Here is a 13473-nt window from a genome sequence, read left to right on the forward strand (position 1 = left end):
TGTGGGAGAAGTAAAGAAAATCCAAGACTACTTAATGATTAATGTGGTCTTCTCTTCATTCTATAAAGATAGAAAATATGTTTTTATATTATTTTACTTATTTGGAATTAATAGAACATACCTAAGCAATTAGAATACAACAAAATTAAACTTTATTACTTTTACAACTTTTTGTTTCTTAAAACTTTTCATCTCTAAAAAAGATGAAAACAAATTCTTGATTGAATTACTTTTATATAATTCTGATTGGCGGTTTAGTTGATTCTGGGAGAATGACCATTCATGTCTACATAAGTATTAAATTGTAATCACAATTAAAAAAAAAAGGAAACTGTGAGAGTGAACCCTCTTATCTTTTTCTAATCATTGGGAGAGACTATTGTCTTTTACCATTACATATTATTTGCGCTCTGGGTTTTAAATTATAAGCCCTTTATTTGATTAAGGAAGTTAACTTTTATTCCCTTATTTAATCACAACAAGTTGCTGCAGTTGTGTTTTTATATTGGTTTGTTCAAAATGGTTTAAGGTTTATTTATTTTTTTCATGATTGGTTGCTGAATTTTGTCATTTTTTGTATCTACTAAAACTATGATAGCTTTCGTCTTTTAGTTTATTGATAGGGTGTGCTGTATTAATTTTTGGATGTTAAACCAACTTTGTATACCTAGTATATATCCTACTTGTTTATGCTGTATAATTCTTTTATACATTGCTGAATTTAATTTGCTGGTATTTTGCTGAGAATTTTTGTATCTATATAAGACATACTGGTCTGTAGTTTTCTTGTTATATCTTTGTCTGGTGTTGGTATCAAGGTAATACTGGATTCAGAAATAGTGAAAGACATTTTATCCTATTCATTTTTTTGGAAGCACTTGTGAGGACCTGCTATCAATTCTTCTTTAAATGTATGCCCTGTGAAGCCATGTAGACCTTGGCTTTTCTCTGTGGGTAATTTTTTTATTACTAATTTACGATCTTTACCTGTTATAGGTCTGTTTATATTTTTATTTCTTCTTAAGTCAGCTTTGGTAGTTTGTTTCATCTACGTTATATTACTTGTTAATCGTAGGAGTCTCTTATAATCTTTTTTATTTCTGTAAAGTCAGTAGTAATGTCTCCTCTTTCATTCCTGATTTTAGTAATTTGAGTCTTTTCACTTTTTTTTCTTGGTCAGTTTAACAAAATGTTTATTAATTTTGTTGATATTTTTTAAGACCCACTCTGTGGTTCTTTACTTACTGTGTTTATCCTTAGTGTGTTTATATTTATTGTTTTATTAATTTTCACTATAATCTAATTTTTTCTTTCTTTGGGTTTAGTTTGCTGCTTTTCTCTAATAAGGTGGAAGATTACATTACTGATGTGAGATCTTTGTTTTCATTTAATGAGGTGATTGTAGCTATGAAGTTCCCGTTGCGCACTGCTTTAGCTGCACACCGCCACGTCTTCTTGACATGATCTGCCCCTTGACATTCTGTCATCTTCTCTCCAGTTCTCCCTCTTTCCTTACTGCTCCTTTGTGACGCCCTTTACTGGCTGGTCCTTCCTGAAACCAGCCAGAGCTCTTTGCCTTGGCAGCGATGCTAGGGGTTTGACCTTGTGTTGTCTCACTAAATCCCACGGAAGCTCTGTGAAGGTGAGGTGTTACCGCCTGGCTGTGTGGTTCAGTGGTTGAGCATCGACCTATGAACAAGGGGGTTGTGGTTTGATTACTGGTCAGGTCACATGCCATGGTTGTGGGCTCGATCCCCGGTGGGGCGGGGAGAGGGGGGTGGCAAGAGGCAGTCAATCCATGATTCTTTCTCATCATTGATATATTTTTTTTAAAGATTAATTAATTTTTTTTATATTTTAAATTGGGATGACTCTCCCTTCTCGGAAATAAAAAATATACATATATTTAAAAAAAGATGAGGTGTTACTATCATCATCTTACAGGTCAGGCAACTCAAGTGCAGAAAGTTCAAGTAAATGACATGCCAAGTTCTCCTATGGGTCTGGGCGGATTTGGCAGTGATCCTCTCCCCTCATGCTGCATGCCTTCTCCCTGGTTTCCAATGATGGCAGTGCTGTGTCCATGTGCACGGTTCTCCGGATGCTGGCTCTAACCCTGCTCCCGCTCCGCTCCACGAGGTTCTTTCCTCGGTCGGTGCGCAGGCCTCTCATCGCCTCACTCTGCGCCCCAGCGCTCGGTGAAGCCTTTCCTGAGGGCGCGGACAGGACAGGTGCCCCACCAGGTCCTTCGCCTGCCTTTGTGGCTTTACCACAGCACCTGCCCAGTGGGGTGTCCTGCCCCCTTCCTGTGCTTGTCTTCTAAGCTGTTGGCTAAGCACCAGGCTTGCATAGTATGTGGACGGCTTTTTCTTCTTTAATAGATGCTTGTGGAATGAGTGAGTCTGCGGTGGAAGAATATAGTTTGGGGAAAACTGTTAGAGTTGAAGATGAGCATGGAGTTATTGCCGCAGACCTCTCTCCTAAATTCAGTGAACTTCACCTTTCACCTGCCTGCCTCCTGTGCACCATCCAGCTTCCTGCTCCCATGCCAACTGCTTGGGGGAGTTGGTCCTGCTGCCCCGGGCTGGGTAGGCCCCTTTAAACCTCTCCTTTGCAGCGCTGCAGTGATGTAATTTATTAAACCTTTGTGACATGGAATTTCCGGTATCTGTCTGCTCCACGGGATCCCCGGTTCTCCAGGATCGGTGCCCTGGCTGAGGTCTGCCCCCTGACAGCAGTCTGCTGGCCCAGAGCCCAGCCTTTAGAGGAAGTCCAATAGATATTTCTTGGATTCATGAATTACAGTAGCTACAAATTCTTCTCTTTTGTGCTTCATCTTTGTGTTCTGTATCTTGGTTGCCAGTTTAATAATGGAGACATTTTAGGCTGCCTGAGAAACAGTCATCAAACACAGAATGGCTGTGAGTTGCAGACCAAGAGGTTTTGGGACGCAGAGCTTGCTAAGCCACGCGCCCTTCCCGCTGAATGCGGACCCTCCCTCTGGTGAAGAGCAGGGCCGTGTGGACATGGCTGCCCGCACACAGAGCCCGTGCGGGGGTGCAGAGAGGTTTCACGCCAGAGCCCACAGGCCGCCGCGCTGTTACCAGCAGAGCGGCTGCCCACAGCGCTGTGCTCTTAGAGTGCCCGCAGGGCCCTTGTGAACATTTCATAGGATCACCGAGCTCCTAAGCAGGCTCTCTCACAGGCTGTCTCTGCTCATGAACCTCTGACATCTTTCTGCGTCCCCTTCGGCACCGATGCTTCTTCAGCTTCTTGGGAGGTTTGGGATTCCAAAGTGCGCGGAGAACGGCCGGGGTTTGAGCGGTTTGGAGGCCACAGCCTTCCCTCCATGGGAATCGTGCTGAGCATTCTGTTCTGGCCTCTGAAAATGACTTTGTCATTACCGGTCCTCAGTTACCCTCAGATCTGAAAAGTGAAAGCACACTGGTTGTCTGGAGGAAATGGCTTTCATGATTCCTATTATTCTATAATTTGTAGACTTCAGCTACAACAAAATGTAGATGTGGCTTCATTTTCCACTGTTGTGTGTGTGTTTTATGACCTTTCTTATCAAAGAAGGGGCAGGATGAGATATTAGATAATCAGTATGGAGCTTGTGATGAAGACAACCCCGTTCTACTCCATTTTAATGGCTGTTAATGGCAGTTTATACTTCTCTCTCGGTAATGCTCACCTCCTCTGATGCATAAACATAAAGCACCCGCACCCGTTTGAATTTTGATGAGTGAAAGGGCGCTCCAAGCTTTTTTGTTAACTGTCTGCCTTGCTGCCGGCGGACGGCTTGCCAGGGGAGTGGTGCCCCCTTCACTGCGCCCGCGCCCTCCGTCTGTGCCCGCGCTGCTACTGGCCGTCTGCAGGAGGCTGGGTGCCGGCATTTCAGCCTCACCTCTCACTGGCTCTGCCAGGCCGGGACATGGCATTCCCAGACTCCTTCTGTGTTCCCGGTTTCTTCATTGCGACACCAGTTCTGAAAGGTAGTGAGGATTTCATGAGTTAATTCGGACAGTGAATAAATATGAATAGCCTTTCCTCCTTGTTGTTCCCCCTCCCCTGCTCGGAAAAAGTCACATGTTACGAGTAGAGTATTGGGTGTTTACAGAACTTCAGGTAAAGCGGGTGCTGTGACTGTGCACGTGCGTGTTGGGCATGAAATGCCATCTCTCTGTGAGCTTTCCTTGGTCCGCCTCCGGAATGGACTCGACACCTTTCCCTGGTAGACGGTGCCCACGTGAGCAAAGCTGCTCGCGTCACGGTCCAGTCAGAAGAGACAGGCTGCCCAGCTGGCCACCGAGTAGATTGTCTGCCTCTTAGAAGTTGAGGATGGACTACACATATTGGATTTAGAACTGAAGAATTTTTGAAATGAAATTTGAATGTTGGGAGAGCGAAGGCAAACTATCGCACTTCAGTCTCTTTTAAGCTATCAAAGGAGGGTAAAGCAATCCAAGCGATCTGTCTGAAGGTACTTTCTCACTAATGCTCTCCACCTCTGGCCCCTGTAGGTGCTTTCTGGTTGAGAGCCGGAGCCCGCAAGCAACATGCCGGAGCAGAGCAACGACTACCGGGTGGCCGTGTTCGGAGCAGGCGGCGTCGGCAAGAGCTCCCTGGTCCTGCGGTTTGTGAAGGGCACGTTCCGGGAGAGCTACATCCCCACCGTGGAGGACACCTACCGGCAGGTCATCAGCTGCGACAAGAGCATCTGCACGCTGCAGATCACGGACACCACCGGCAGCCACCAGTTCCCCGCCATGCAGCGGCTGTCCATCTCCAAGGGCCACGCCTTCATCCTGGTGTACTCCATCACCAGCCGGCAGTCGCTGGAGGAGCTCAAGCCCATCTACGAACAGATCTGCGAGATCAAAGGGGACGTGGAGAGTATCCCCATCATGCTGGTGGGGAACAAGTGTGACGAGAGCCCCAGCCGCGAGGTGGAGAGCGGCGAGGCGGAGGCGCTGGCCCGCCGGTGGAAGTGCGCCTTCATGGAGACCTCGGCCAAGCTCAACCACAACGTGAAGGAGCTCTTCCAGGAGCTGCTCAACCTGGAGAAGCGCAGGACCGTGAGCCTCCAGATCGACGGGAAGAAGAGCAAGCAGCAGAAGAGGAAGGAGAAGCTCAAGGGCAAGTGCGTGGTCATGTGAATGCCCTCCCGCGTCCCCTGCCACCTTACCCTCCCTCTTCCCCGTGAAACCCGCCGCCGTCAGGGCAGCATGTAAGATGCCCACATGTTAACTATCGCATTTTGACCGAGACGTGCCCTGTTGTCCCTAAGAGGGCATTCCACACCACCAACAATAAGCCCCTCTCCGGAACCAGGGAATCCGCCAGATGGTTCAACGAAAACCCGCGTGCCCGGCGTGGCAGGGGGCTGAGCGCCCGCAGCCTCTGTGGCCTCATGTGTGTGCCGCCAGGAGTGGAGCGAGGGAGCGAGGGACTGCCCCTGCATGTGTGTCCAAGCATGTTCGCCTGGGGCTGCGGGTCCACCGCAGACCAGCCTTTCTTCTGCTCAGCAGCCGGTGCCATCCTGCGGGAGGGGCGGGAGAGGAGGGAGAAGCCAGGCCAAAGTTGCTTTCTTCATGGTTCTTTAACTGGACTGGAACCACACGCCTCCCCCAGATGCTCACGCCCCGCTGACCTGTGAGCCCTGAGGGGTGCCCCCACCTCCCTGGGCCTCGGGGAGAGACTCTGGTTCCAGAGGATTTCTGTTCACGTGCAGTGTGGGCTCAGGATGCCTGCCCGGGAGAGCGCTGTGGGGTTTGAGCGTGGACACCGCGACGTACGAACCCCACGGCACTGCGAAGGGTTTCACATGTGAAGTTTCCTTCCTTTACCCAGGAGGGGTGCACCCCTGCCAGCCTCAGAGTTTAAACACAAGCGACTCCCTTCGCTGTGGTAGGCGTCCTGTCCGCCCGTGGCTGTCTCTGTAGGTGACGGGCCGGGGAGGCCAGCGCACATTGCCTTCTAGGTGGCCCATCGGGAGTGCACACCTCGCCCCTCACTGATGTACTTGGGATGGAAGTGGTCACTCTTTCGATGCCCCTCAATACACTGCATTCCTGGAAAACGCCTCCAAGCAGCACACATCTCCCAGCTTCATCAGAAAGGCCTCCCCAGAGCAGTGCAGGCAGGGCCCCCTCTTTCTCCTCATGATCTGCGTGCGCCCTAGTCCTTCAGCCCGATCGCGGCCGTGCTGGCCCCTGCCTGGCGGGCACACGGGGCAGACGGTGGGACCGAGGCCGCCGGTCTAATTCTCTGCCTAGGCATCCGGTTTGGCTCTGCTTCCCAAAAAGCCCCACTGACGGAGGGAGCCCAGTGCTCCCGTTTGCTCCCGTCAGCATAGCCCAGCCCCCAACTCGGAGTCTCCTCTCAGCAGTCCTCCCCCACCCGCCTGGCAGCGGACCTGGCCACCCCCCCGACAGCCTGCTGTGGGCAGCAGCGGGCAGAGGTGTCCTGTGTGGGGCGACTGCACCCTCCGGCTCCTCTCCCTGCACCTGTCCCCGGAGCAGGCCTACCCGCAGCACTGTTGCTCCCCTCCTGCTCTCCACAGACCCTGTCAGCCTTCCTGGGGGACTTCCTTCCGTGGCCTCACCCCCTGTTCTAATGACTCCCCTCCCCCGCCCCACCCCAGGGACGGGTCAGTGAGTGTGAGGTGCTCTGAGAACCATGGCTCTGGCCTCCCACCTGAGCAGGGAGAGTGTGGGAGGGCCTGGGCAGCAGCGGGGCCCAGAGCCGGCCAGGCCTCTTCGTGTCCTCAGGGACGCCCTCCTGCGGGCTGTCCAGCTCCGGGGCTGTCCCACCGCCGTCACAGCTAGAGCTACTTGGTGGGTTTTTAGGACAGTTGTCTTTCAACCTGTGTCTACCTGTTTTCTGTTTCTATTCTCAGAGAAACGCTATCCATTTTTAATGTGGCTCTGGGTCAAGTGGCAAAAGAAGCAGCTCTTCCTGGCTAGAAGGGACCTCGAGGCCTGGGTGGGCTCTGTGCTGGCATGAGCCGGTGTCACCACCGGGCCTGTCCCAGCTTCCCGGGCGAGCGCTCCCTGTCAGCCGTCCTCTCCTGCTGACCGTGAGCTTGCTGTTGCCTCCCGGGCCGGGCCATGGGTCTAAGTGTTTAGGCTTCATCACTGTGAGGGACACACACTTGTTGGAAACCTGGTCTCGTTCCCAGGAAGCTAGCAGGGCCTCAGCCGTGGTCTGTGCTCCGAGGTCACTGTGGGCGCAGGAAACTGACAGGATCGCTGCTGTGGCAACCGGCCTCAGGGCCCCCGTGACTCAGGCTGAGGAGTCACTTCCGTGGAGCCAGGTGGTGTCAGCAACGACAGGGTAGTGGGTTCCGGAGGGTGTGGCCTCCATTGCACATGGGCAGGAGTGTAGGCCAGACAGTAAGCTAACAGCTCCGAATGTCGCTCGGCTGCACTCTGGAAATAAGCATGGGCTCCGTGCGTTCCCTCTGTCCCGCCGGCCCTTCCTCCATCCAGTGACAAGCCATGGGCGTGCCCTGGGCATGCATGCAATACAGCAAGACCAACCAGAGCAATACTGAATTGTTCATCAGATCAAAATTATATATATATTAACACATATACTTTATCTTCCTGCATTTTTGAAATATAAAGTAGTGCATTGTACATATCCATAAGCTAGTATATTTGTTTCACGGTTTGTAATGTTTCAGAATTGCTCATTCTTTGTAGAACAAACAATATATTAAATATTTTAAAAGTTGCTTTGTGATAATTTTTTTCAAAATTTGTAATGTGTGGCTTTTACATAAGCTATCTGGAAATACCCACAACTCACGGGACACGTAGGCTCTCGAAGCTCCACCCGGGAACGCAGTGCCCACAAAGCACTGTGGGCAGAGCACTTGTAGAGCATGACTTTTATACCTGGGGGATGTCTATGTGTATATTTATATTTAAGGTGTATTTATTGTTCCAATTCCATTATCCGTCATATTTTAATTACTCTTCAATTATAAAAATCACCCTTGCATTCAGATTTCCAGCTGCCAGTGATGTTCTGAAAATAATGAAACATTAAAATAAAGCTTTCATTCTAACACCCTGCTGGGAGACGGTGATTTCTTATTCTTCAGGGCGCAGCCTGTCTTTGGTGGCCATGACCTCGTTCCTGCAGCTGCTCCTCTGTGACTGGACCACAGAAAAGACAGCCTGGCTCTGTGCGAGCCTGGGGTGGCCATCGCCGTGGCCCTGCACGCTTCCCCGGGCGGTCCCACCGGCCCCTGCGGGGCTGACAGGATGCTCCAGCCTGGCTCATAGCAGGAGTGCCCGCCCCCCGCCAGGGCCAGGCTCTCCAGTGGGCTGGACCCAGCACTGCTGCTGGGCTCCGGTCTGCTGGACGCCCTTGGTCCTTGCCCGCTTTTCTCAAGGCTAACACAGCAAAGCAAGTCAACAATTATAAGCAAAGCAAAATCATTCTGGGCCATTGAGTAGCTAGGTGACTGTGGGCAGGATCCCAACCTCACTGCACTGCAAATGAGGACTGTTAACCTCTGCTGGTGGCCAGCCCTGGGCCATACATTAGCTCTTTGTACGCCATAAGCATCTATAGACGCTTTTTCATTAAATTAAAAATATCCTGGCGTGTGGGGTGGCTGCCGTTTGGGACGAGTGGCAGTTACCTGGTGATAAGCGCAGAGCACTCGGGCCTGTCCTGTGAAGTTGGCAGTGCGGAGTTAACCTGTGCAGCGCAGCGCCAGCCAGACACACTCCCCGGCTCTGTGAGCTTCTTGAACAGCTCCCAGCCTTGCTCTCAGCAGCTCCCCACCCCAGGCCATTACTGCGCCCTGACTGCTTCTCCATTTAGCAGGTCATTTCAATCGCCAGCCCATTAGGTCCCATTAGAGGACACCCTGCCGGTGCTCATCGAGCTCTAATGTGCAAACAAAGCACTTGAGGACCTCGTGCTGCAGCAGAGCCTGAGTCCGAGGCCTGGCGGGCCTGGAAGCCTGCATTCCCAGTGGCCTCCAGGAGGGGCTAATCCTGTGGTCCACGGACCGTCCCTTGAGTAGCAAGGCTGCGATCTAGCACACCAACTGCGGCCCATGGAAACGCCCGGGGGAGCCTCCGAACCTACTGCTAACCAGGCTCCACCCAGAAGTCATGACTCAGCAGGCCTGGAATGTGGCTTTGGCTTGGGGTATTTTCTAGTTCCTGGTGATGAAAAGTGGAATAAACTTTGAGTACAGATGCTGTTAGCCAAGTTTAATATGGAATGCCAGCCAGCTCCTGGGACGTTACTTATTAAATGGGGTTCCCCTTTAATAAATGGTTCCCAGGCAGCGAATTGGTGGAATTGGTGTGAGGGGCCCCAGGCCCCTCTATGTATAGCATCTTCCAGTATCGGTGTGCAGAGAAAAGTACAGCAGAGCTGCTGTCACCACACCACTGCAAGTGTGGGGTGACTTCACTGGTCTTAGGTCTAAGCCCCAAACTGTCTGGAATGTTCCATCCTTATGTGGCCCAATTCCAGCATGGCCCATGCACCATCCTGGGCTCTGCAGACTTGCTGTTGCCCTGGATTCTGTGAATGAGGGTCAGTCGTGACCTGGGCAGCTGCTCTGTCCTGCCACCATCCTGCTTCAGACAGGGCAGGACCACACCTGCCTTCCTATTTTCACAGCATGGAGTTGCTCTGTCACTTTCCCGTTCCATTACCGTTTCTTAGTTTAAAGAGGCCTCTGCCTTCCCCAGTCTTTCACAAGTTATTGGTGACCCAGAGAGGCAGACATCTGCCTCAGGTATTTTAATACAGCTTCTACAGTGATACGGATAATAGTTATCAATATTGCTGTTTTATTGGTTTGCTCTTATAATTCCTCACACTCCCTTTGCCTCAAGCAAATGGAGGGGTTTAGCCTGAGGGCAGGAACACAAGGAAACCACCAGTTTTCCCTGAACTTCTATCAGGTGGGCGATCTGGGGGTCCTGAACACCTGCAGAGCCAGGGCCAGTCATGACGAATGTGGGGTCAGCCTTCTGCAGGCTTTTTATTAGGGACAACAAAAGGATGTACAGCAGGTAGGAAAGGCTATTGCCCTTGGGTCAAAGTCAGGTTTATACTCTTTGCTGTCTACCCCATAACAAGGGCACATTGACTTTAAAGGGGACCCTCTTGAAAGGACCAAGGACCAAGTGCTCGTCAGCACTAAGCACACATGTGTGCGCACACATGAAGTACCCATCAGACACCACACAGGACCTGTGACAGCCCATGTGACAGCCACCGGTTAGTATCAGGAACTCAGGAGGACAATGAAATGGGCTTGGTTTAAGTTGTCATTGTCACTGTAACACTGGCATCATACAGGACTTCTGGCCAAGATGGTGGCATATGTCAACATGGTGCTTGCCTCCTCCCACAACCACATCAAAATCACAACTTAACTACAGAACAACTATCATTAAGGACCACCTGAAATCTGGCTGAATGGAAGTCCTACAACTAGAAACTTAAAGAAGAAGCACGTCAAAACTAGTAGGAGGAATGGAGGGGTGGAATGGTCACTCACCCACATGTGGCAGAAATCAGGAGGGATACCTCAGCTGCAGAAGTCCCTTCTGAGGAGTGAAGGGGTCCCAGACCCACACCAGGCACCTTAGCCCAGGGTTCCAGTGCCAGGAAGAGAAGTCCCTGTAACTTTGGACTGTAAAAACCAGTGGGAATTGTGGCTGAGTCCCAGGCAGTTCCTCTTACAGTGTCCGCACATGGACTTACTCAGAGTCACTCCCTCTGAGTGCCAGCACTCAGGCAACAGCTTGAAAGGTAGGGGAGACATATGGGGAGAAACTGAATTGTTTGGCATCAGGGAAAAAGCTGGAGAGGCAGCTTTCTCCCAGACATAAGTGCTGGCAGAGGCCACTGTCCCTTTGATGAGTGCTTCCCCCAACACAGCCAGCAGACAGGAGCCATACTTGAGATTTGAGATTTCATCAACATGATTCACACTGTTTGCCCCACCTTGGTGATTCCCTGAGACCCCACCCCTCCAACTTTTGGGCCTATCAAGCTGCTTCCAGCGGCTTTGCCATAGGAATAGCCCTTTTGGCTCATGCTTCAGATTTTCCTAAAAGCTCTCAATCAAGCAGCGTGTGGCCTCAGTGAGCCCTGTACCTCTCACTAAGTGGCTTTAGGCCCAGCATTAGCAGCATCTTACCTTGGTTCACAGCTTGGCCTTACCTGGGCACCTCCAAGCCCAGCACAAGAAGCAGCTATCTGCAGATTGCTTTGTAGCTTATTCCAGGTTGTACCCAGTAGAACAAAAGTGGTAGCTGATACTGGCCTGCACCTCCCAGGAGGTCCCAGAGCCAGACCACATCTAAGCGACACATTCAAGGGGTGGACTCAGTGAGCACCAGAGCCCTGCTGAAGTAAGTCCTGCTCTGTGCTGTGGGTCCCCACAGATCTAATCCTCCAAGATGATTGGAGATAGGTGGTCAGTGGTCACAGCTGTCCTTATAGCCGATTGGCCTGGGTAAATCCCTCCCATTAATGTGCTAATAGCAATCAAGACACAACTACAATAGGAGCTTATGCAACCCATATGGGGGCAGGGGGGGGGGCGGTGCACACCTCAAGTGCCCAGCACAAGTGATCAGGGAGACTGTGCCACTGTGCCCTACAAGGACACCTATTACATTAGGCCATGCTACCAAGCCTGGGAGAAATAACAGCTCTACATAACACACAGAAACAAGCACAGGGAGGTGGCCAAAATGAGGGGACAAAGAAACAAGGCCCAAATGAAACAATACAACAAAACTCCAGAAAAAGAACTAAGCAAAATGGAACTAAGCAATCTACTAGATGCAGTATTCAAAACACTGCTTATAAGGATGATCAAGGAACCTAGTGAGGACCTCAACAGCATAAAAATAACCAGTTAGAAATGAAGGCTACACTAATGGAAATAAAGAATAATTTACAGGGGATCAACAGTAGAATAGATGAAGCTGAAAATCAAATTAGTGATTTGGAATATAAGGAAACAAAACAAAAAACAACAACAACAAAAAAGCCAGCCAATCAGAATACCAAAAAGAAAAAGGAATAAAAAAAAAAAAAAAGATAGTGTAAGGAGCCTCTGGGACAACTTCAAGTGTACCAGCATTCGCATCATGGGGGCACGAGAAGGAGAAGAGAGAGCAAGAAATTGAAAACCAATTTGAAAAAATGACAGAAAAAACTTACTTTGCCTGGTGAAGGACATTGACATATAAGTCCAGGAAATATAGAGAGCCCCAACAAGAAGAACCCAAAGAGACACACACTAAGACACATTATAATTAAAATGCAAATGATTAAAGACAAATAGGGAATCTTAAAAGCAGCAAGGGAAAAGTAGTTAGTAACCTACGAGGGAGCTCCCCTATGACTGTCAACTGATTTCTCAGCAGAAACTTTGCAGGCCAGAAGGGAGTGGCAAGAAATATTTAAAGTGTTGAAAAGCAAGAACCTACAACCAAGATTACTCTACCCAGCAAAACTATCATTTAGAATTGAAGGACAGATAAAGAGCTTCCCAGACAAGGAAAAGCTAAAGGAGTTCATTACTACCAAACCAGTATTATATGAAATATTAAAGGGTCTTCTTTAAGAAGAAAAGGAGATATAGATTATGAACAATAAAATTGCAATAAATACATATTTATCAATAATTGAATCAACAAACAAAATGAACAAGCAGAACAGAAACAGACTCATAGATACAGAGAACTTTTTGTTGGTTACCAGGTGGGCAGGGGGTTGGGGGTTGATAAAAAAGGTGAAGGGATTAAGAATCACAAACTAGTTGTTACAGAACAGTCATGGGGAGGTAAAGTACAGCATGGGAAATACAGTCAATAATATCTTAATAACTGTGTGTGGTGCTGGATGGGTGTGAGATTTATTGGGATAATCACATATTAAGTTACGTAACGTCTGGCCACTGGGGTGTACAGAAAATAAAAAATAAGTAATAATAATAATAAACTGGCACTATGCAGCTATAAAGCTGGTATGTTGAAAGCCACGACTTTGGCCCTGCTATTTCCTCTGCTCAGAAATCCCTTCTTTCTGTCTCCCTATCGCATCCCTGCTTATTAAAACATTTTCCTATATTAGGGCCACCATCCAAAGAACTCCTCTATAAAGGCTTCCCAGTCATTTGAATCAAAAGAATTCTCACCATCTTCAGGATTCCTCTTGATTCTTGTTTTCCTATCCTTTATGGCTCTTCCAACGTGTTTCATTTTGCTAACATGCTTCTTGCTTATCTGCTGATTTGTTTCATACTATTTAACTGGAAGTCATTGCTGAGCCCTCTTGGCACTTTGGACCAGTAAGTACCGTGTAAACACTTGTTAGAATGAGCAGCGAACTCCATCTAAACACTCATGGTGGGATTCAGTGCAGCTCTCCAAACATGCCCATTCTGCCCCCATGGCAACTCCT

General features: G+C 49.3%; 1 protein-coding gene across 1 annotated transcript; it reads left to right on the forward strand.

The window, feature by feature from the left end:
- Nucleotides 1-4440: 4440 nt before the first annotated feature.
- DIRAS2 (DIRAS family GTP binding RAS like 2) lies at nt 4441-8085 on the forward strand. Its single transcript, XM_015561272.1, has one exon. It carries the CDS (start codon nt 4560-4562, stop codon nt 5157-5159), a length of 600 nt encoding a protein of 199 aa, XP_015416758.1. The 5' UTR covers nt 4441-4559; the 3' UTR covers nt 5160-8085.
- Nucleotides 8086-13473: the final 5388 nt, after the last annotated feature.

Source organism: Myotis davidii, unplaced genomic scaffold (genome assembly GCF_000327345.1).
Source record: "Myotis davidii unplaced genomic scaffold, ASM32734v1 scaffold750, whole genome shotgun sequence".
Lineage (NCBI taxonomy): Eukaryota > Metazoa > Chordata > Mammalia > Chiroptera > Vespertilionidae > Myotis > Myotis davidii.